This window comes from Leuciscus leuciscus, assembly GCF_965113295.1.
Source record: "Leuciscus leuciscus genome assembly, chromosome: 1".
NCBI classification, from domain to species: Eukaryota; Metazoa; Chordata; class Actinopteri; order Cypriniformes; family Leuciscidae; genus Leuciscus; species Leuciscus leuciscus.
Genome location: NC_138725.1, coordinates 77,138,156 through 77,163,515, shown reverse-complemented (window position 1 = coordinate 77,163,515; position 25,360 = coordinate 77,138,156). Strand labels below are relative to the sequence as shown.

Sequence of the window (25,360 nt, the reverse complement as noted above, 5' to 3'; positions counted from 1 at the left end):
GGACGTCCTATGAACCTGGGAACACACTGTTCACATGGTCAGTCCCATGATTGTCTGCTGTAAATAAAATGTCATATGCTTGGAAAAATAAGAATAATACGAACAAATTCGTATTTAATTTAATAATAGGAAAATAATGTTCTATTTATTATTTAAATATTTAAATCTCATTTTTAAAATAGGAAGCTAGATGTGCGTATGTTATATTTGAAATGGTTTTCTGTCTTGCATTTTATCTCAAAAGGATGTCATTTCAAAAATGAAATTAGCAGAAATAAGTTATTGCAGCCTCCTATGTACATTAAGGTAAAAATAAAGCTTGCATTTTTAATGTTGTACATAATAGCCTTCTTATTTAAAAAATTTATCATATATTGCTGCCACACTAATGGCCCATTTCAAATGTTTACATGTTTTTTACCTCTTTCTCCTTTTTTTTCGCTGAGGTGGAGCCGTGATGAAATATTGTTCTTGTAAATACTTTCCAGCTTTTCAGTAATAAAAGTGCATCTTTAAAATGCATGCAAATTACAGTGAAGCACAACAGTTATTGTACGGTGCTCGGCATTGATCAAAAAGGATTTAAACAGTGCATTTTTTATTGATCTCTTCCTGTAAACTCAGAGATGTGGATTCGGACGGTGATAAAATCACAGAATAACCCCTGTAAATGTTGAAAATACCTTACGACCCAATGAGAAACAATTACCATCTGAATAGACCACTGACATAATACTTTTTTTTTTTTTTCTAAAAATGATAATTTGTGTTCGTCTGAAGAAAGTCTGTCAAATACACCTGGGACAGCATGAGGGTAAGAACATTATGATTATTTGTGTCTTATGGTTTAGTGTGTAAGTAGGAAATATAAATTTGAAATATTTTGAAGTTCTCCAAGATGTTTTGGACAACATCCTGCCAACTATAATTTATTCCTGTATCTATGTTAAATAGCAAGATGTAGTAATGTACCGGTAGTCGTTTATTTTTTTATTTTTTTTACTCCTTTCTTTTTGGTTTGTGTGTGTATGTATATGCTGTGTACTAATGCAGCTTTGAGTCCCCTCCCTGCGAGCAGCTCCTGAAGCGAGGAGGTGATCGACGCCGGGGTCTTCCACGAGGGCGAGGGGCAGGTCTATCTGGATGGGTCCAATGGAAGTCGGCATTGAGAGATGGTTCCAAAATGTCGTCTGAGTTGACACAAGACTGCTCCTCTGGACCATACCCCTCCCAGTCCACGAGGTATTGTAGTAGTCTGCCCCGGCGTCTGGAGTCCAGGAGTTCATGCACTTAATAAGCCTCCTCGCCATCCCTGATGATAGGAGGGGGTCTCTGGTGACTAGCCTCATCTAGGTCCTCCTCTCCTCTCGATCCACCAGCGGGCTTGAGCAGTGAAACATGAAAGGTGGGTGAGATACGGTAACTGGAAGGGAGAGCCAAACGGTATGAGACTGGACTAATCTGTTTGATTATTTTGAAGGGACCCACGTACCTGAGACTGAGTTTTCGGCAGGGTAACCGGAGTCGAAGATCCTGAGTAGAAAGCCAGACCCATTCTTAAGGGCGATAATCAGGATGAAGATGGCGGTAGCGGTCAGCCTGTTCCTTCTGGCGCCTTTCCGCCCTTTGAAGATGCACATGTGCTTCATTCCAAACGTTCTCACTCCTCTGCAGCCAATTATTTACCGCAGGTAGCTCGGTAGGTTCTCCCGACCACGGGAATAGAGGGGGTTGATAGCCCAGGACGCATTGAAAAGTGGTTAGTCCGGTGGAAGGTTTTCTGAGTGAATTTTGTGCATATTCTGCCCAGAGCAGATAACGACTCCAGTCTGTTTGGTTGCGGTGACAACAGGATCTGAGGTAACGGGTAAGTTCTTGGTTGAGGTCCATTAAGCTTCTGGAAGAATGCGGCCCATAAACGAGAAGTAAACTGAGGTCCTCGATCGGAGACGATGTCTTCCGGAAGACAATAGAATCGAAACACATAATTACACAAAGTTTCTGCCGTTTCAAGGGCCGAGGGTAATTTGGGTAGACGAATGAGGTGACAGGACTTGGAGAAACAGTCGACTATGGTGAGTATTGTGGTATGACCTTGGGAGTTTGGGAAATCTGTGACAAAGTCGATAGCAATATGGGACCAGGGGCGTTGGGGAACGGGTAAAGGTTGAAGTAGACCAGCAGGAGCTTGGTGAGATGATTTGGTCATTTGACAAGTGGTAGGTACAATTCTGGATGAAAGTGATGATGTCGGATTGTAATGACAGCCACCAGAAGCGATTGTTGACAAGTTGACTGGTAGCATTAATGCTCGGGTGACCAGAGCTAGGAGAATTGTGCAACCACTGAATAACTCTTCTACGGAGTGTCGTAGGTACATAGGTACGACCTGGGGGACAGTCAGGTGGAGATGCTTCAGAGTATCGCAAAAAACAATCATAATCAGAGATAACCATATGAGCCCATCAGCTTTCAGAATCACATTTGTGCTTCTTCAGACCCACTAGTTGTTAAGACAACAGGTGAAGACACAAAGAGATACTGTGAAACTTTTTTTTTTTTATGGACACTGGTCCATTTTTAGAGGCATTTTTTAGGGGCTGGAAACCCCTATGTTATGGGAACAAAATGCTCCCCAAAAGAAGGCAAAATCCTAAATCCTTGTCCTTGTGGGGACATTGTTTTGGCCAGCATGAGGAAAACAGCTTATAAATATGATTGTGATGTGTTTTTCAAAAAAACATTTAAATACAGAAAGTTTTGTGTGATGGGTAGGTTTTGGGGTTTTGGTTAGTGTAAGGGGAGAGAATATACAGTTTATACAGTATAAAAATCATTATCCCCCATAAAACAAGTCAAGTCCCCATAAAACATGTAAACGTGTGTGTGTGTGTGTGTGTGTGTGTGTGTGTGATAAAGCCAGGTAATAAGTCATGCGGGCACATGATTTCCAACAAAAAAATGTTTTTATTGTGACCAACCAATCAGAAAATGTCACTAATAAAGAATACAAACTTAATCCAATAATAATGTAACAAATAATAGCTAGACTTAAAATAAACTGCAACCTTCACCTCAGTATAAGGAAAAACAAAGGAAACCTGAACAGAACAGAACAAAATCTGACCCCCTAACTGAGACACCAGACCGGTGTTTAAGATAAACCGTGAGCCCACTTATACAAGACATGTTATACTTATAATTCCTCTAATCAAAGTAAATATAATAACAACCAAAACTGAATAACAATACAAAACAACAAATGCTGATAATATAGATAAAAACTAAAAAAAAAAAGTCCTTTCAACAAACAGTATATTATATGAACAGACCATTTATAGACACGACATTGTCAAAATTAACTAATTTTATTAAATTTTGCCTATGAAAATAGTTCCAAACAAAGCAGAAAAGTCGTTCTTGAATGATTAAATGTTTTTGAACGAATTGGGGCGAGTCAATGATTGAATGACCCGATCATAGAGTCAGTGGACTTTCATCTTTGTGTTTTGCCCATGTATTCTTGTGTATCAAACTCTATATAAACTTTATGTTAACTCTAAATAAAAGTTAGTATTGTGTGATATCTCAAGTATAATGTATCACTAAGGAATCCAACGCTTCCCAAGCACAGACAGAAACACAATAGTAGTGATTATGTAAAGAACCAAGAAGGTCTTATCTATGATTCTTGCCACGCTGGTCAGGGACAGACATGTCTTCTGTTGTTGTTTTCGTTGAGTTGCAGCCCAGCACTCAGTGAGGATCTGCTTCAGACTGTTGAGGGTAGAAGACTGCTCCTCATTCTCATATATAACTGAGTCTGGAGGGTTCTGCTGGTGTTTTACACCATCTGTGAGAGGAAAACAGCAAAGCACTGGATAAACACTGTTCTGTGTGGTCTATAATCTCAATTATATGTACGATTTTTCGAAGGGGAATTGAATTTCAAATGAATTTCATGTGTGGCTTTAGAATGGTTTGTTTAATACACATTTACATGGTTTTACATGTACTATTTTTATCCATCCATCCATCCATCCATCCATCCATCCATCCATCCATCCATCCATCCATCCATTATCCAAACTGCTTGTCCTCTTTTAAGGGCAAATGGATGCTTGAACACATAACATATAGTTTTAAATTTACTCAAAGATAAATTTTTATTGTTTTTCTTTGCATATTTACCAAAGTGACAGCAAACCAATCTTAACCTTAATTTGTGAAATAAAATAATAAAACACAGGAAAATGTTCCTCATAATTAGATGATGTGTCGACTCTTACCATCTTGGCCACTAACAGTAGATGTTGTTTCCACTGATCTCTTCTTAGCTCCTTTAGCCTTCAGATAATTCACAAAGATGGTCTCCACAATGCTGATGCCAATGAGACAGAAAACCGCACTGCAGTAAACCCCTGTGAAAAACAGCAAACTATGACCATTATAGAGATTCATACACTGATTCTTGATGTCTGTGTGTGTCAAAGTAGTACTCCATATGAAAACCTTATCTTTAAAAACATTAAATTTATTATCACAACACTGCTGGATTTCATGCTGTAGAATCATGTAGCTACAATTATGTATATTTTACAGTGAGATTTAAAGCTACAATATGTAATTCTTTTGCCGCTAGGGGTCGCTAACCTCTCACAATAACAGGCGTAGGTTGATGACGCATAAGCGGAATTATGGAACTTGTTGTCATGCCGAATTATCTAATAATGTTTATGGATGAGTGAATACATTCATGTTTTTTAACATGACTGTGGTGTGAAGCAGGGCGCGATTGCTAATGAGAGACAGATATCAGCGCAACACGCGAGTCCCACGGATATAAAGGAATGAGGACATTTCATTCTACCGAACTACAATCAAGTGCTGAATTACTACACAGGTTGGTTTATTAGACGAATGAAACTTGTGAGGTAACGCAGCACTGCAAGTCAGTGCTTTTCTGTTAAAAGAACACGTTTTCTACCCGGTCTTTTCATAGTATCTGGCAAACATGCGCGCGCGCACTCTACACTGCTGAAGAAGCGCGGATGATCTGAAAACAGACAAGTAAGCTGGAGTTCAGCGATCTTCATTTGAGATTTTCTACTTAAATTAAAATGTCATTCAGTCGGTCTGTGTTCTGCCACGAGCTGCTTGCGCTATCTGTGCGACTAAATCTGCGATCAAAATGCAGGCTGATGTGGCTCCAGAAGTGTTTTTAATGTTGATCATATTATACGAGCAAAAATGCAATGTTTCCTGAATATCCACACGATTTCAAATGTGACATTGATTTTATACAACAGTTCAACAAACATAAGGGTAACATTAAGTGATGTACTACATTTAAAACAGTATTGTCTGTAGGTTTATTGCTCTATTTTGCAACGAAAGCCATAGCAGAACTGCAGCACACAGCGGTGATTCGTGAACGAATCTGTGGCTTTTAACGAATCGTGAGATTCAGTGACCTGTTCATAAATATAGCAACTTGCTTCGTTACTGAATGAATAATGACTCATGTTTATAATAATTTAATGTAATAACAAATGATCGTTGCGACGGAAGCAAATCAATCAAAACTAACTTTAGCTGGAAAATAACTTTATTAAAGAACCGCTATAAAGCCAAAACAATCTCTGTTACCTTAAATTATATGCTTATCTCTGTAAAGCTACTTTGAAACAATCTACATTGTTAAAAGCGCTATATAAATGAAGATGACTTGACTTGACATGATAAGCAGGATCACTGAAGGATAAGAACAGAAAAAAGGGAAGAGATGAGCAAAAACATAAGAACTACAAATGACTTTTAGCCACACAGTTAAATAAGCCAGACAAAAAACTAAAAAAAAAAAAAACTAAAAATTCAAGGGTCAAGAACTCAACTAAAGCAAAAACCAAAAGAGTAACACTTGAGGCGATGTATGACATAGGAGTAGGGTAAGCTTTGACGCCTCACGGTTCAAACAAACAGGGCTGGGTAACCGCGTTCGTCATTGTGTTGTGCGTCAAGTTCAAGGGTTACTCACCAATCAGAGGGAGTTGTTCAGCCGTAGAGGGCAGTGTGTTACTAAGAATCAGCAGCATCACAGAAATAGACAGCAGTAAAGTCACTTTAAAGCTCAGCTTGTCTTCTCCGTGTGTGTCAATGAAGAAGGAGATCACATCCAGCAAAAGGAAGAAAAATACTGGTACTATAATGTTTATGACATACAGTAGAGGTCTCCTTTTTAAATTGATCTGTCATAGAGAGAGAGAGAGAGAGAGAGAGAGAGAGAGAGTAACATTAGCATCAAAATGAACATTGGGAACACTGAGAGAATGCATACATTAAATAGGGGTGGGCAGTACCCAGTCAACACTTTGATCTCACAGTGATCTCACCATGTGGTCACAATGTGAGTTTACAGTGAGCTAAAAGTGTAACCTCGCAGCGCACTCAGTGTTCTCATACTATGGCCACAACATGAGCTCATCCCTGCTAGAAATGTTATTGTTCTATGAATGTTTTGAGGAGCATTATGTTATGTTCTTGTAATGTTTTCTGTAGTTAATTTTATTTTTGTTATCAGGATGTTCTCCTAAAAGGTAGGATAACACTCTCTAAAAACATTTTAAACATGTTTAGTGATAACATTGATAGAACATTATCCCATAACAATTTTAGTGGGAAGTTTCCTAGCAGACACAGGTGTAAGAAATTGAAGTGGACGTCGAAGATCTCAAAAATGAAGTTTATTACAGCATAGTAGTGGCAAGGTACACGAAGCACCTTGGGTTCACCGGCGTCAGAATGAACCCCGAACATACCCCATCCTAAACCTTTTATCCTGGTCTTAATGTAAATGAAGTTGCTCTTCTTGCAACAGCTGTGGTCTGTATGTTAATGAAATTGAGACACCCCATGGTCCCTAGTGTCCCACAGAAGGTTCTCTGTTATTCTTTCAAATAAGAACAGCCAAAGGTTAAAGTGATAAGATTGTTTGAAGTCCCTTTAATCAAGATGGTTCTCGATTGCCCTCAGTCACTCCCAAGCTATAGGTGACACCTGTGCCTCTGTGATACTATTTTCATATTACTGAGATTGGATGTAATCGTCTCTATATGATAATTAAGCTCTTTTAAGTGAAGGAACATTTTGATATATATATATTGGAGTTGAAGTGGTTTGGAACAGACCATAATTTCTTATAGACCCCCATTTGATGCTCTTGGCCCAAAGTAGCATCACAACCACTCCCTTTTCATAGATAACACCTCCCGAAACCTGGTGGGCAGGTGCCCCAGTGGCGGTGTAGCCCGTGGCTTAGGTCGTTCCCATCTATGGCCATCAGAGAATCTTACCCGTCATAGGGTCAAACACCTCCTGCACACTGAGTTATGGCTCTACTTCACTTGAGCAGAATTATCATATTTTGTGTTTAAGAAAGAAAATCTTTTTTTTTTTCTTTTTTTTTTTTTTAAGAGGTAATCAAAAACCATCATATCCAATTGGAACATTCAATATTGATCATCGAATTATCTTCAATCTTACGTCTCAACATGGAACAAATAACATTATGCACTGGCAAATAATAAGAAAGATACATACAGCCATTTTAAATGTGACATTCCAAATTGAACCAGAATAGGGCATATCTCAAAGTGTCCATCAAGCATTTGTTTTCTTTCTTCAAGGCCTTGTTGGGCTCTCACAATGTCTCAATCTTTCCTTTGCCTCAGTGATATTAGCATATTGTTTAGTTTTGATAACTCAAACTATCAACAATCAATAGACAATAAAATGTGCGTGTGTGTACTGTGCACGTGTGTGTTTGTGTCCATTTTCTCCATGTGGACATCCTTTATCCACTTGTTTTCCCTCTGTGGAAAGACTGTTGTCCATAGTCTCAGAAATGGTTTGTTTCTGAAATCTCCTTTTCTTTCTCTTCTCATTGTCCATTCTTTTCCACTTGGACCATAAGTCCTTCTAGAAGAAGCAGTCACTGGTGTTGTTCCAGTCTGTGCCTCTTCATCAGTTCCATCCATCCCATTGTCGGTTTTCAGGGTTTTTAGGTCTTTTAGGCCTGCAGTTCATGATCTTGCAGGTCTGGAAATCTCTGTTTTCTGTAATTTTTCATGAGAAAATCCCCTGGCTCCACTGGTTCTACAGTACTTCCTTCTCGTCCTTCAAACGACCATGTCATGTTTCTACATGAGGTAACTCCTTTCAGGCAAACATCTTTATGCTTATATCTGAAATGATAATCAAAAAGAAGTTGCCCCCCCTTTTCCCCACAATCATCTTTTCACATTCAAAACATTAAAGTCAAAGGTTTAATCAAATAAACATCAAACATTATTAATGTCATAAAATTTCACTTTACAAATAAAAAATCATAAAGAATCACATCAAAGAATCAAAGAATCATAAAGAATCACCCCCCTTTTGATAGTAAACCTTTCTCTACAATGTGTTACTATCAAAAACTTATTCTAATTTGCATCAGCATTTGCTTGTGACTGAGCTACAGTCATGTTGCTGGTGCAGTGATATATTTGACAAGGTGTGAATGACTTCTTTATTTCCTTTCAACAGTGCCAACTTGGTTTCTAAATTGCCTATTTTCTTAAGCAAACAACGATAGTCCATCTTTCTTTTGTGTGAAAATTGACACTAGCCGCGTTTCCATTACCCTTCAAATTGCGCAAATTGAAATTGCGAATTGAAAATACGCTTAATGGAAACACGTCAATTTCGCAAAAACTCCCATTTATCGCAAAAAAGTTTTTACGCTCTCATGAGGTGGTTTTTCAGGCAATTCGAAAAATGAATATTTCGCAAAACTGCAATGGAAACAGTTTTTGCGCATTTACAGTCACCTGACTTAGAAGACGCAGTGTGTTTGAAGTACATGTATAGCTACGCAAATAATAATAATTTTATATTATTTTATTATAACATTTAATAGGCTATATTTAGAAGAGGCTTTTATGCAAAAAAGGAACAAAGCTGAGCGTGGAGCGCGCACTGCATGACACGGAGGCGCGGCCGCAAACACTTGCATTTTCCTATCAACAGTGGAAACAACTTATACTCTATCATTTCTGGTCAGACAGAAAATAATAATACATTATTCTCAACCACTTTTATTTGTGTAAACTCACAATAACAAGAAAATGCTGTGCTTTTGTAAAATAAAAGAAACAATCAGACGCACATGATCTCCGTAAACTGGGGCGCGAGAACTGAAACAAAATATAGCCTATGTAGGCTAAAGCTTGAAATGTCCACTTTAAAACGAACAAATTCGAATCGAAAGCTAATACCTTCTGATTATGTAGGCTAATCCGTATGAAAGTTGCATTTCTCTCTAAAAGCGCATCTGATAACAGCGGAGATGGAGATGTGATTTTAGCCGACACTTAGAAAACAATAGTTTATTAATTATATTAATGGCTCTTCTCATTCAGCACTGCGGGAAATACATCAATTCCAGTTTCTAATTTGGCCTTAGAATACCAGTAAAATCGACATGTTTTCCATATTAATTTGTGAATATTTTAAATGTTTAATAAAGGGGCAAAAAGTCATAAATAAAGCACAGCAGTTGTGTGTAGCCAGTTCAAATTAAAATTTTGGTGTTCAACTTGTTTTAAGAAGACAACAACCGTTCATTTTTCGTTTTTCAATTAGGGGTTAAAAAAGGAAAAACAAATAGACACAAAAGTTGCCTACATGGATCATTTGGACAGAACACGAGACAGAATTATTTATTAAATTCATAAAAGAAACAATAATTAGCCTATAGGAATACTGGATTCTAAATCTCAAAGAAATGCCACAATCGGAGCAGAAATGAGGGCGAAACACCCAGAAACTCCTTATATGTGTCGTTCGGGGGTCTTTCCCTGCCATTAATGCTTGGATAACACGCCACGTCTCCTTCCATTAATAATAATAATAATGTCTAATGCGGTGGCTGTGATATTATAACCAACGTCCGTTGCCGTGATTTTTGGAATGACTTATCGCGAGAGAAAAAAATACGTTTTAGTCGCATAACATCGGTTAATGGAAACGCCGTCATTTCGCAATAGTTTTTTATCGATATTTAGATAATAGCGCAAAACATTTGCGCAAATCTGTAATGGAAACGCGGCTACTGTCTTGCCTTGTGCCCCATCATTCCACAATCAAAACAAACAACCTCCTTATCTTCCTTTCTTATCTCTAAACAGTGCCTTGCAATGTGACCATCCTTTCCACAAGCAAAACAAACAACTTCCTGATCTTCCTTTCTTTTCTCCAAACAATGCCTTGCAATGTGACCATCCTTTCCACATGCATGACAGACAAAGTTTTGAAGAGATCTCTCACTGTCTTGACAATGTCTAGCAATGTGACCAGCTTTTCCACATGCATAGTAAAGAATAACACCTTCTGAATTTATTCTTGCAAATCTCCTTGGTCCCTGATAGAAACCATTAGGCAATGTAATAGAACATTCTCTCTCGCCAAAGGCAGCAACTGGATGTCTAGATTTGGCAGCTTTCATTTGACTATTTGCATGAACATTATTGTTGTAAAACTGTGTCATTTTAGCAATAATGTCATTATATTCAGATAGTGGTGTCACATGCATTGTCACAGCAGACCGGGTGAGTTTGTCACATTTGTTAATCAAGGCAGACTTGAAACTGACATCATTCTTAGTAATATCAGGATTGCCACTGAAAGTCTTAAATGTCTCCAATAATCGTTCTGAAAATGCTGCTGGATGTTCCCCTTTTCTCATTTGCATCTCAGATATCCTATCCCAATTAACTGACATCACACCTAGGACATCCAGCAGTGCCTGTTTCCTCTCTGACTTAGTAGCAGTTCTGTTCTTCACTTTCTGAGTTAAGGCTCCAGACAAAGTGTCAGGCAAACACATTCTTAGCAATACGCATGCATCACCATCTGTAAAATTGTAAACTTCAGCATATTCCTCCAAGTTTTTCAGAAAATCTAATGCATCTTGTTTGGCAGGATCAAATTTACCAATATTCTTGATCACAGTTTCTAGTTCAGTTGGATTAAATCCTCGGACTATGGTAGAAGTCATTGGTTCTTCCCTTCCTTCTCTAGCACGCATAGTCGTAGTAGCATGGACTGGTGCCATGGGAAATCTAACTCTACAGTCAGAGTATTGGCTATTTAATGACTGAGAAACTTTTTCCAAACCCTCAGTCCTGTCTTCCTGTAAATCTGGCATTTCTGGAACTGGGTTACACAATGTGACACCTAACAATGTCTTGCTAGGGTTTTTCTCAGTTGTGCCATTCTTTATCATAAACTGACAAGCCGCCTTCGCCTCCTCCAAATTGTTGGACAATGTTTCCACAGATGATTTAAGCATACTATTGTTAGTTCTAAGAAGTACAATCTCATTCTGCATCTTTACCTTTTCTTCTTTCCATATCGTTTCACTAGCAAGGTAATTTTTTGTAGAAATTACCCCAACACTGAGTCGCTAATTTTCAGCCTCTAACTCATCTACTCTCCTCCTAGTTACTTTGTATGAAGCAAAAAGTGCTTGAAGCGCATTAGCAATTTTCCCATTTTTGTTCTTAGGCATTTTGGGATCATTTTCAAACTTAGAGATAGCCCACTTGTACGGTTTATCAACAATATTCTCTATTCCGTCAAACATTCCCTGAGAACCGTGTTTAGCGATGTATTTAACAATAATTTCTTCCATTTTCAAAAGTCTTATCGGGCTTTAAAATATCTCGTGATCTAATAGTTATTCACAAAGTCTAATTTAAATGACTACAAATTATCTAGTTCCTTTAAGATATCTGTTAGTCTAATTATTCACAGCTACAGTACTTCGGACACAAATGATCAAAATAGCCACACTACCTGAGGCTTAAAAACTTAACCACAGCCACAATCCATTGGTCCTTAAATTTTGTTACGCAAAACAGTTAAGAAATGCAACACTGTCACAGTACGTCGGACAAAACCACACTATGTCTGGTTTTATGTTATATTCTTAAAACAACTTGGCCACAGTACGTCAGGCTTAAGCAATATCAAAAAAATTAACACTGTCACAGTATGTCGGACACAACCACACTACGTCGGGCTTTTATGTTATTTTCTTAAAACAGCTTGCTTATCAGTACTTCGGGTTCAAACTATATTTATGAATTTTAAAACAATGCCACAGTACGTCGGGCAAAACCACACTGCTTCGGGTTCTTTGTTTTAAACTTCACAAAGTCACGGCACATCAGACTCACTAGTCTAGCCTATGCTATAACACACAATAGTTGTGAAATAATTCTGTGACCACACTGTGTCGGGTCTATTCAATTACTTTAGAATTTCCTCAGAATTATTACAACTTCACAATCGGTTTCAAGTACGTTAGAAACATATACATTTGTTTCAGTTACTTTAGAAACAACCAATCTAATATAACTCTGCCACCACTTCGGGTTTATTCAATTACTTTAGAATCTTAACAGAATTATAAGAGACCAACACCAAATTTCAGTTACTTTAGAAACTTTACACTTAAGCACTTTGTTTCAATTACTTTAGAAACAACAATTCCAATACAAGTCTGTCACCACACTGCTTCGGGTTTATTCAGTTACGTTAGAATCTTTAACAAAAATGTACGGAATAGGCTTAAAACTCCTCCTGCTAATACTGAATAAACCAAATTCGATCTCTTCTGTCCTTAATTTTTCTTTTCTAGATTTTTTTTAAACCGAGGAATTCCTTGACAAAAACAGCATAAATGAAAGAAAACAGCTTTTTCTTACCTTTTCCCTTTTTTGTTGGAAATCCGTCGATTCCTGGGTCTGGCTCGCCAATGTAAGAAAAAATGAAGTGGACGTCGAAGATCTCAAAAATGAAGTTTATTACAGCATAGTAGTGGCAAGGTACACGAAGCACCTTGGGTTCACCGGCGTCAGAATGAACCCCGAACATACCCCATCCTAAACCTTTTATCCTGGTCTTAATGTAAATGAAGTTGCTCTTCTTGCAACAGCTGTGGTCTGTATGTTAATGAAATTGAGACACCCCATGGTCCCTAGTGTCCCACAGAAGGTTCTCTGTTATTCTTTCAAATAAGAACAGCCAAAGGTTAAAGTGATAAGATTGTTTGAAGTCCCTTTAATCAAGATGGTTCTCGATTGCCCTCAGTCACTCCCAAGCTATAGGTGACACCTGTGCCTCTGTGATACTATTTTCATATTACTGAGATTGGATGTAATCGTCTCTATATGATAATTAAGCTCTTTTAAGTGAAGGAACATTTTGATATATATATATTGGAGTTGAAGTGGTTTGGAACAGACCATAATTTCTTATACAGGACTGAACCTCTTAAAAAAGGTTTAGATGTCGGAGTTTGTTTGAAAATAATAGTTTGGTTTGGTCACCATTGTGGAGGTCAGTGTTTGCTCTTTGGCCTTGACTGTTTGATGCTAGTTTTCTCTGGCTACTGTAAGTGTTTGTTATAGTAAGAGAAAATGTAAAATATGTTGACTACATGTTAATAATAAAGGTTTTATCATGATGTAAGCAGACTGATTTCATCCAGGGACTAGTCTCTGTATCAATTTTACATGATCATATTAATCCACGGTTTCTACAGCATGATATCCAGCAGCATTTAATCAGAAAGGCTGGAGTATTTCATATAACAAACAATAACTGTGCACAATAAGTTTTAAACCCCTTTATCGAGACAAACACAAACCTCAAGAATCAGTGTGTGAATCTCAATAACACTAGCCGTGTTTCCATTACCCTTCAAATTGCGCACATTGAAATTGCGTATTGAAAATACGCCCAATGTGTTGCACGTCACCACGTAGGCTCACTATTGGCCGACGCTGGTCATGTGTGTGATGCGTGATGACGTGTAACACAGACGCGCAGCGCAAAAACACTACGAGGCCCAGAGAGAAGGAAATGAATAGTGGAATAAAGTCGTTATTTTTGTTTGTTTTTGCGCACAAAAAGTATTCTCGTCGCTTGATATACTTAAGATTGAGCCACTGTAGTCACTTGGACTATATTAACGATCTCTTTAATAACTTTTCTGGGCCAGCAAGTTACAATCACATAGAAACCTATGGAGGAGTGATCAGCTCTCAGATTTCATCAAAAATATCTTAATTTGTGTTCCGAAGATGAACGAAGGTCTTACGCGGTTGGAACAACATGAGGGTGAGTAATTACTGACAGAATTTTCATTTTTGGGTGAACTAACCCTTTAACCGAAGCTAATTTGGATGTGTTTCTCCATCCCCAATGTCACTTCTCTGTGTTTTACGGCCTTGACGAGAACGACGGTCTCCTCTGCTGTGAACCGCTCCTGGCGTGCGTCTGGCAAATCCGCCGTTATGGCGTCTGCTCTTAAAGGGAATGTGAGATGATGCTCTGATTGGTTTATTTCACGTTACGCCCAAACCACACCTATGAGAAATGAAGCTACTTCAGACCAACCCATTTTAGATGTGCGTCGGAGACCCGCCCACACAGAAACTGCCCAACTAAACCAAACACTGATCACCATAATGGTAACAAAATCACACTATTATTTTCAATAAATCATCAACATCTAAACCTCTGTTAATCTTAATAAGTTTTACACATATGACTAAAGTAAATCTGGTTAGTAATAAGTGAAGCTGGTAATGCTGTTTGAGCCTGACGTCAAACAAATGTTTGGACATCAACCCAATTTTCATTTTCAACCAAAAATATATGTCTGAGCGATGTTGGAGTCCATGTTCAATAACATTTCTAGCTGGGGAGACCTCACATTATGGCCATAATATGAGCACACAGTGAGTGCACTGTGATCTCACATTGTGATCATATGGAGAGATCACTGTGAGATCAAAGTGTTGACTGGGATGGCATTTTGGCGCATATTTTTCAATTGTTTTTAACAACTAAATATTTGTTTATTTACTGTTTGTATACTTCAGTTTGTAAACTGTTTATCATTTTATTTGCACTCCATACCCTGTGCTCTGTACCTGATATATCAGCTGATCGAATTCAATCTCCTTAAAGAGTGTAGCTTTAGAGTAACTTATACTGAGGAGCTCCCACTCTCCCTGGGCCTGAAAGAGCTCCTGTGACGAATGTGTCATCCAAGATTGATTAGTTAATGTTTTAATTGTAATCTCCTGTACTGTGGGAACAGACATCAAAATTGTATTTCATATTAAAGTCAAATAGTTTAGAAGAATAAACCATGTTTTCTTGTGTTTGTTTGTCAAAACTGATTCATGTGTTTCAGATGTACTTGAATATGATGTAGACTGAAATGTTAGATTGCAGCTTTGGGTGTCGAAGGGAAACCTGTAGAGATCCATCTTACAGGCCGTGGTCAGAGATAGGAAGTCAACTGAGACTGTATAGCCGTAATGGAACAACATCACATTTGGAGACTCCTTTGTTCCAAACTCAGTCTTGATGCTAAATTGATCAATAAAATAACATTGATTAATAAAGACATGGTGATTAAAGACAGCAGGTATTCAAATCAAAAGTAATTTTCAGACTACTGAGGATCCAATCTGGGGCCGGTTTCACAAAGATAGACTTTGACTATATGGCTTAGATATAGTACATAGTCAGACTTCAGATAGACATCTAAATCAGACCGTTGCACAAAGCACTTAAAGGGGTCAAGCCATGAGAAACCAAATTTGCCTTGATCTTTTGGTATATAAGAGGTCTTTGTACCATTAAAACATCCTGCAAGTTTCATAGCTTAAGACGTCCTCCCCATTATAAACGAATCATTTATTTAATCAAGCTCTAAATACAGCTCGTTCTGGATCCATGGTATGAAGTGACGTCACGGTACGAAGTGACGTACCAGTCGTTTGCATATGACCGCCTCCAGCGTAGACAACTACGCTTCAAGCACAAGATAACTACGCCTCATTTCATCATCGCATCTGTCACGCGCTTCACATGTGTTCAGTCGACGTGCAGCGAGTGGGTCTGTTTACAAGAAGCTTGCGATGTCACGCAGATGTGCGGTTCCTGGATGTGGACAAACAACATGTTTGAATAATATACGCTGCTGAAAGATCCAGACGTCAGGGGAAGATGGATGCAGTTTATTTTTTGCGGATGTCGACGTCCCAGTCACGGCAGTGTTAATTTAAGCGTGTGTTCTCCACATTTCAAGGATGAGTGACGGATGAGTGACGGTTGAGAACAATCGCAGTATGATGCTGGCTTTGCCAGAAAACTTTTGTATAAGATAAGGCCGTGTGGACTATTCTGGGCGCAACATGACATGACTTTGCGTAAACATACACGCCACTTTCAAGTCAAGTGGCGTGTTATCTATATGCATTTTGAGCTATCCGCGTGTATGTTCACGCCGAAACGAACCGTCATCTTCCGCGTGTATGTCTACGCCGTTAAATGTCAGAGTGATTTCGCGTGTATGTATATCTACATCTGGGGAGCGATATTTTTTTTCCTAGGATGGTAGGGGAAGACTCATAAATGGTATTAACCCCAGTGACGGGTAGGTTTAGGGACGGAGTTGGGGTAGGTCATATATACCGTAATGTAACGTTAAGTCAACGGCGTTGATAAACACGCTGAAAAGCGATTATGCGTGTTGATAGCACGCCAAAAATGGAAATACGAATTGGCGTGTCATAAATACGCCATTTCATGAGATCAGTCTGCTGGGCTCAACAACGACGACGCAAACTGTAAGTAAGGTAGGCTATTTAAAACTTAAAACTTTTTTAAAACGATAATTGCAGTTTAATTCATTATGAATAATCACCATGTTTTTACTTAGTTTAGCCTACTTATTGTTTTCATGACCTATAAAGATGGCTATTAAAAGATGTAGGCTGTCAAACTGACAAAATAGTTTCACACTTTCTATGTGGACGGGCTGATGCATTCTTAGTTGTGTTGATGGTTCATTTCCTCTGATTCCGACTCAAACATCATTGCAATCGCCTCACACGCATCACCCGTTACTATGGTAACGGTAAACACAGCTCCGCAAAATCTGCACGTTTTGAAAAGGGGGCGTTAACAATTGATGCATAGGCACTGACGTTATCCAATAATAACAGTGGGTGTTAACACTAAACTCTTAAAGGGGAAACACCCCCAAAACAGAATCAGAGCATGAGAAACAGGGTGGGAAAAGGTCATAAATCACTCAATTTTAAACGTTTTTTGTCCAAAAAACTATAGTAATACTATAATTGCACCTAAGGGAACATAATAAAAGAAAAGAAAAAACCATGTCATGACCCCTTTAAGACTCTGACTATCTTAAGTAGGACTACACTGCAATGCCTTCTGGGTAAAATAAGACACTTTTCAAAACAAAAAACATGGCAGATCAAGTAAGCGGATTCAACCACTCAGTGCAGTTTACCCCAGCGGAAGATGTGTGTTTGTTGGAGGATTATAACAGTTACAAGGACATTTTACTTGGGAAATTTTGCGGAGAATGTAGTAACAAGAAGAAATGTTTAATTTGGAAAAAGATTGCTACGACATTTAACAGCGTTGGGCGTTAAAGACGTACATAAAAGATACAAAAACATGTTACAAGATGCCAAAAAATAAATATTTAAGAGGATTTATCCAAAAAACTTAAAGACACCACTGAAATGGTGATGAACATATGTGGTGGACAGTCGCCTATGTTCTGGGGGATAAGCGGAGGACGGGAAAGTGGAGTGTGTGGCATCAAGTGTGTGATCCCTCAGCCACTGACAGCAGCATCCCACCTTGTCAAGAGGAAGAGCCAGACAGTCTTAGACCTAAGTTAGCCTGGGGGTAAGGTGTCTAATTTTATTTAAATTTTCACTTGCAATCTTATGTACACTTTTACAAATCTTATCCCGCACATGCGATTCTTTATGGCATCATATTACCTTCATAATCAGGTGTCTTCACTAATAGTCAATCATCATTCAATAAATCACTCAATTATCTCATTAACTTTAACAATGCTTCAGAGTTGCTATTTAGTGCCATCTTTCAGGTTAATGGAAAATATTAGTTTGAATGAAAGAGCCTGTGAATGTGTCTCATTTATTTTTTATGTATAAAGTATCTTCAGCTTTTGTATTGTGACAGACAAGAGTTGATCAAGATCACTGTCTGATTAAACAGATATAGATTACAAAATTATTATGTGAACAATCAATCCTAAAGATCTGATTTGACCAAAAAAGTTGTTTTATGTGCAGTATGAAAAAAGCCTTTGAATCTGTTTTGTCATTTCCGCTTCGTCAGAACATTACCCTTATTCTGTCCATCATTTTGTAACTTTCTGATCTATCACTATAAGGCAAAAACAACCAAAATAAAAGGTTCTGACAGAAGTAATTTTTATACCTTTCCAGTATAGCAATGTCTGGAGTCCAAAACATATTTTTGGGGGCAACAAATTTTCTAATTCCACAAAATGTATCTATATCCCACTTCATATCCAAATTTGGCCACTCCTGAAAAAGTTAGAGTTATAGAGAAGTTCAGTGTGATTATAAGACAGATACTGTATGCTTAAAAATCCAATTAAACCTCTGATCATGTGACAAAATTATGTAAATTAAGTAAAACTTTGTGAAATAATAATGAAATAGTTATTTAAAACTCTTACTGTTAGCACTTTGACCTGTGTCGTGAGACTCTGGGCTTTTTCATCCTGTAGATATAAGATGTGTTGAGATGATACTACAACTGCTTGACATCCCATAATGACCTGAATGATAAGATAAATCATGCTGGACACATACCACATTTATGATGGAGGTCACATACAGGTCCACAAAAATCTCAGCAGGGTTGGAACCGAAGTGCCAGCCATAACTGTTGAATATCAAGGGCCACATTCTGAAATTCTGAGAGTCATTATTGCCCAAGCCGAGGTGTTCAAAAAGATCCTTTCTAGCTTTAGCAACACTGCAGTCTTGAGCATCAGACACCCACCCTGTAAGACATTCGGTAACACAGCAGAATATAATCTCCAAGCATTCTCCTTTAAACATTCATTCTTCTATATTTCATACTCTTTTGTCAGACAAACATAGACTATTGCTCTTAGGTGGTCGTCCAAATGGTCTTTTTGTACATATTTATAGATATAAGAGGTTACTCTAAAAAACATACTGCAAGTTTCAACTCCCCAGTTTAAAATATAAATTCTTCTTTTCTTGCCTTCTAAAACTCACAGATTTGAGATCGGGAGAATCGTGCTCCATGGCACCTCTGACCTGTGGTTTTCGGCCCAATTGAAAATTCTCAGTGAATAAGCCCTGATTTAGAGAGTTTAGAGATGCGGAACTTAAGTGTTCTTGTTGACCAGCCTTTAAAATTAAAAACAAACATATTTCCTCTGTAATCGGTTCCTGCTTCTATCAACTTCATCTATTGTCTAAAATCAAAGGCTTTCTCACTCTGAAAACTCTGGAAATGGCTGTTCATGAGTTTGTTGCATCTCATAACAAGGCCCCTTCTCTGTCTGCTTTCAAGTCTCTTTTAAAAACCTATACCTTTTTTTTTTTAGTATGTTGATTCTTTTCTTCGGTTGGTTTTACTAATGTATATTTGAGTCTGATACTGTTTTGCTACTCCTGTTTTATGGTTACTCTTAGCTATGTTGCTTTTATTTTTTGTTTTATTTGTTGTTATGCATGTTATATATTTTTTTAAAGGAACACTCCACCGTTTTTTGAAATAGGGCTTATTCACCTTCTTTCCTACATTTAGATAGGTGGGCAAATGCATTTTTGTCTCAGTGCATGCATTGTTTTAGTTTGACAGGGTCGGCACTAGCTTAGCTTAGCATAATGAATGGAATCCTTTGTTGCCAGCTAGCATGTCCTGAGTAAAAGTGATATAAATAATAAAAAAAACCCAGCTAATTACTTCTTGTGGCCTGCGTATTCACAACAAGTACAAATAGCGATGCAGATTAACACTAGGCGATTTCCTATGCAGATATTGACTTGGGACTATATTAGGGGGAAGCACAGGCGAAGCACTGCTACTTGGGCGCAGGGATATCACGCCCAAGTAGCAGTGCTTCGCCTGTGCTCCCCCCTAATATAGTCCTTAATATATAAGACAATATCTGCCTTGGAAATCGCCTAGTGTTAATCTGCATTGCTATTAGTACTCTTTGTGAATATGCAGGCCACAATAAGTAATTAGATGTTTTTTTTTTATATATATATCACTTTTACTCAGGACATGCTAGCTGGCAACAAAGGATTCCATTCATTAAGCTAAGCTAAGCTAGCGCCGACCCTGTCAAACTAAAACAATGCATGCACTGAGACAAAAATGCATTTGCCCACCTACCTAAATGTAGGAAAGAAGGTGAATAAGCACTATTTCAAAAAACAGTGGAGTGTTCCTTTAATCTTATTGTTCTGTGAAGAATTTTGGTCCGCTTAGTTGCTATTGTAAATGTACTAAATAAATTAAATTGAACTGCTATTTAAATGTATTAACTAATATTTATAATGCATTAATAATGTGAGCATAATATTACTGTTTCAATTGAGATCACTATATATAAACGAGAGAGAGAGAGAGAGAGAGAGAGAGAGAGAGAGAGAGAGAGAGAGAGAGAGAGAGAGAGAGAGAGAGAGAGAGATTTTCACTGGTTCAGCAACTACGCAGTCACTGTCTGTTAAATAAAGCAACATGCAGCATATTCTCAATATGCCTGTGGTCTTCTCCTGACTCTACTCTTCAGCACAATGGTGACCCAAAAAAACTAAATTTTACAGTAAACAACTGGCAACATATGTGAATATGTAAGTAATTGTTGATCATTAGCGATGAACACCTGCTGTTAACAAGCAAAATCACTGAAGGAAAGAGGAACAACAAAAACAGAAAAAAGCGAAGAGACGACCAGAAACACAAGAACTACAACTGACTTCCCAGGTGAAAAAGACGTAGTTTTAAATGTATAAAAAAATATATTTGAAATTCAAGTAGTATGTTTTTAATACATTTGTATTCCCATCATGCTTATTTGAAGTGCATTAAACATGTATTACATTTTAATCTATTTCTAAAAAGTATACTAGTTGGTAATACATTTTAGTCTATTTACAGAAAACATACTTTGATGTCTGACTGTCTAAATAGAAAAAATGTCAAAGTTTTTGTATCAGAACAACTTTTAATAAATCCTATGACTTACATTGAAAATCCTAAAAATATTATGCTGTAGAAGGACAGTGTTGCTGTAATCAATAAAGTAATCCTAACTCAGAAACTAGGCTCTAAATGAGTTCAGTGATTGAGGTTAAAAAATTATTATGTTAAAACAACCAACACCAGCAGATCACCTTTTCTCTTTGTTCATCTGGCTGTTACTGTAATGCTTTATTAGCTGGTTGTCCTGCATCCTCAATAAACAAGCTACAGTTAGTCCAAAATGCCGCCGCTAGAGTTCTTACGAGATCAAGAAAATATGATCATATAACACTGATTTTATCATCACTGCATTGGTTACCTATAAAGTTCCGTATTAATTACAAGGTATTGCTACTGACTTATAAAGCCCTAAACGGCTTAGCTCCAGTCTATTTAACGGATCTTCTATCACCCTATAATCCATCGCGCTCTTTAAGATCACTAAATTCAAGGCTTTTGGTCATACCTAGGATATCCAGAACCACCAAAGGAGGGAGAGCATTTTCACATTTGGCTCCAAAACTCTGGAATAGTCTTCCTGATACTGTTCGTTGCTCAGACTCGCTCTCCCAGTTTAAAACTAGATTAAAGTCGCATCTCTTCAGCCAGGCATTCATATAATCCTACAGTTCAAACTACAATCCGGCCTCTATCCAATGCCAGAGGAGAACTGGCCCCCGACTGAGCCTGGGTTCTCCCAAGGTTTTTTTTTTCTCCATTAAGGCACCTGATGGAGTTTTAGGACACCATTAGGTCACTTGATGGAGTTTTTCGGTTCCTTGCCACTGTTGCCTTTGGCTTGCTCAGTTGGGGATATTTTGGGGATATTTAATTTAATTTTATCAATCAATAAATTCCTCTTGAAACAAACTTTGTTGTATTATTTTAATTTAATACTGTGAAGCTGCTTTGATGCAATCTGTATTGTGAAAAGCGCTATACAAATAAACTTGACTTGACTTGACTTGACTTATAATTAAGTTACAGCAGCCAAATTTTAAAGTTGAAAATGTAAGTGTCAAGAGCCCAACTAAAGCAAACACTCATCACTATAATGGTGACTTAAGCCCTATTCGCATGGGATAAGTACTACCTGGTGACCTCTAGTCATTTGTAATAATTGCGGAGGTTGTCTGTGATCTTAATCCCTTGCGAATCGGCCATGTCTGCAATTTGTAAAGTAAAAATTCCCCCACAAATGACCTACCATATTTCGCAGAACACCGAGGTCCTGTGATAATATTAGTCCCGAAATTAATCGGCATCTCTGTGATTTGGCGGGGTTGCATATAATTTTTTCTAGGTTTTTGTTTCCTGTGCACTTTTTTTATCCATCTTTCGTGAAGAATTGGAGTGTTTTGATAGTATTTTGATAGTATTTTGGGTGCTGGGTCTGGGTTGTATGTCACCACTATGCTAACTATTGGCCGGCGCTGGTCATGTGTGTGACGTACAACACAGAAGCGCTGCATTGTTACACTACGTGAATTCATTCAGGCCCACACAGACAACTAAATGAATAGTTGAATAAAGTCGTTATTTTTGTTGTTTTTTGCACATTAAAAGTATTTCTCGTCGCTTGATAAACTTATGGCTGAGCCACTGTAGTCACTTGGACTATTTTCACAATGTCTTTACTAACTTTCTGTGTTTGCAAGTTTCGATCCCATTGAAGCCTATGAAGGAGTGAGAGAGCTCTCAGATTTAATCAAAAATATCTTAATTTGTGTTCCGAAGATGAACGAAAGTCTTATGGGGTTGGGGTTGGAACAACATAAGGATGAGTGATTACAGACAGAATTTACATTATTGGGTGAGCTAACCCTTTAAATACCCAGACCAGAACAAAAGGCTTGTACAAATATATATTTTTAGAGTTGTTTTGGGTCTATTCATGTACCCCAGGGGTAACACCTGGTTTAGGGGGAGAGGAGAGAGTTATCAGATATCTTGAAGAAACACCACCCAGAGAGGAGAACAGAATTCTCCTAAGTTTTCAATCTTTATTATAATACCAATGACCGCAATGAAATTAAGACCATTTTACCAATCGCACTGAGACATTTACAATAATACCAAACACGAAAGGGAATAAACAATATATTCACAATATTTATCATTTGTGGTATATACATTCTCAGTGAACTTTTAGTGACTTGAATCAGGGGGAAAGGAAGGGAGTGGGGAAAGGGGGGATGCAAGTTTGGACAAAGGCGATGTCCTGTGCTCTTTCTTTGAGATCTTCTCTCCAGGGTGTGTTTTATTACATTGTTGCAGGTGGTTTGATCTCAGCTTTTGTCTTAGCAGGAAAATCAAGTCTTGCAATGTCAACCAAATTCTTGGCATGTTGGCCACATATAAATCACAACTGGTCAAACAAAGGTTGTTCTCATTGCATATAAGTACACAGCATCAAGAGTAGCTTTTGAAAGGGAACACCAATTGCCATAACAGTGACTCCAATCAAAACTTGCATTCAATAAAACATCAACATGAATTAACGTTAATATCTGTTAATTCTCAATCCAACTTTTTTTGTAGACATATGACAGAAATAAAGTCAAAAAGACAAAAATAAGTGAAGCTGGTAATGCTGTTTTTGGAGTTGTTAAATCATCCTCTGCTGAGATCTTTAGATATTTAAGGTATTTTTTTGCCACTGATTTCAGGCTGTGTTGATTTAAGTCAGTTATAGTTGTTGTGTTTCATTTTCTGAGAGTGCAAACACGATGTTGAACCAACATCACATTGTAACATTGATTTAATGTCATTACCATTGATTCAAAGTTCAACATTATTTCAGCATTAATTGTGGATGCAACAGTGATGCTGAATCAATCCTAATCCTAATCCACTTCATCATCATCAAACTTTATAACTCTGCTCATCTAAACTGGTTTCCTTCATTTCACGAACTGTTCACGCTCTCAACCAGTAGTGGAATGTGCTAGACATTTCAGTTTACCACATCTGTGACCTGTGCAAAGTAACTGGGATGGTTATATATAACCAAACAGCATTGGTTATATTATTAACAAACATCAAAGAACAATATCTATAAATTAACATATCTAGATCAATGTTTTTCCAACCCTGTTCCCGAAGGCACACCAACACGACCATTTTTTTGACTTTTCCTAATCAAACACACGTTTCAACTCATCAGCTCATTAGTAGAGACTCCAAGACCAGAAATATATGGGTCAGGTAAGGCGGTAGACATCGAACATTTGTAGTGTTGTTGGTGTGCCTCCAGGAGCAGGGTTGGGAAAAGCTGATCTAGATTAACAAGTCTTGTAAAAATTTTGTTAATTGTTTTTATTTGTGATGATGCCTAATGCATTACATAATGTTAACAAATTGAGCCTTATTGTAAAGTGTAAAGTTATCATTGAACAATATTTACTTACCCAACGAGAACAGAACAAATATTAGCCAGTGTAGGTGCATGTTCAATAGTGGAAAAAAAAATCCTGTGTCTGAGATACTTCTGCTGTAGGATAAGGCTGTAATGTCAGTCATTTGGTCATATTTATACATGGTGAGTGAGCAACACATTCTCACTCCCAATCAGTGGCGGAGCCTGGATATTTTCATTTTTGCCTTTGGCCTCTCATGTCACAAGACTTTGCATTAAGCAGTTTTCTTCAACATTTTTTTTTCTTTCCACCAGATTTTTGTAGTGAGGAGCAAGTTGGGATTTATAAAGGCAAAATGTTCTTATATGTATGCCAACTGAAGAGCATATGAACTTTTTGAGCTCATATAAACGTGTAATTAAAATAATCCAAAATTGTTTATTAAAATATAAAGATAAATAGACAATCACAATATGCATTAATATTATTATATGCACAAATTCACAACATTTTAAAGCTTTAAGTTAATTGCGTCATTATTCTTTAATTATATTAAGGATATCCTTGTGTTTGTGGCCTTTCTGTAGTTGAAGCTTATGCGCTTGTTCACAGTGCTCTAGAATTTAAGATGAACTGTGATTTATTAAGTGGGATGCATTGTGCAAAATGTTTTGTATATGGTATATGGACGTTTTAAAAATTGTTCATAGGAATATTTTGTCAATTATTTTATGTTCAGCTTTAGGATAATTCTACGCACATCT

At 37.6% G+C, this 25,360-nt stretch overlaps 1 protein-coding gene and 1 long non-coding RNA gene across 2 annotated transcripts; one reads left to right on the top strand and one right to left on the bottom strand.

The window, feature by feature from the left end:
• Positions 1-2,687: 2,687 nt before the first annotated feature.
• Positions 2,688-24,749, bottom strand: LOC309511160 (5-hydroxytryptamine receptor 3A-like). Its single transcript, XM_082186264.1, has 9 exons — positions 24,648-24,749; positions 18,819-19,012; positions 18,683-18,727; positions 18,418-18,527; positions 15,320-15,492; positions 15,048-15,205; positions 6,038-6,248; positions 4,290-4,421; positions 2,688-3,853 (listed from the first exon to the last, which is right to left on the bottom strand). Exons 1-9 carry the CDS (start codon positions 24,685-24,687, stop codon positions 3,606-3,608), a joined length of 1,311 nt encoding a protein of 436 aa, XP_082042390.1. The 5' UTR covers positions 24,688-24,749; the 3' UTR covers positions 2,688-3,605.
• On the top strand, positions 6,405-14,011 carry LOC309513105. The gene is made up of 2 exons (XR_014211305.1): positions 6,405-6,699; positions 13,370-14,011. It is a non-coding gene; the product is annotated as an uncharacterized lncRNA (long non-coding RNA).
• Positions 24,750-25,360: the final 611 nt, after the last annotated feature.

What these genes read in the sequence shown, in the direction of transcription:
- LOC309511160 (XM_082186264.1), bottom strand. Translation starts at nt 24,687, where the DNA reads ATGCACCTACACTGGCTAATATTTGTTCTGTTCTCGTTGG. An exon ending in CACAGGTCAAAGTGCTAACA is followed by an intron (nt 18,528 to 18,682) that starts GTAAGAGTTTTA and finishes TAACTTTTTCAG; the next exon opens with GAGTGGCCAAATTTGGATAT. An exon ending in TCAGTCTACATCATATTCAA is followed by an intron (nt 15,206 to 15,319) that starts GTACATCTGAAA and finishes CTGTTCCCACAG; the next exon opens with TACAGGAGATTACAATTAAA.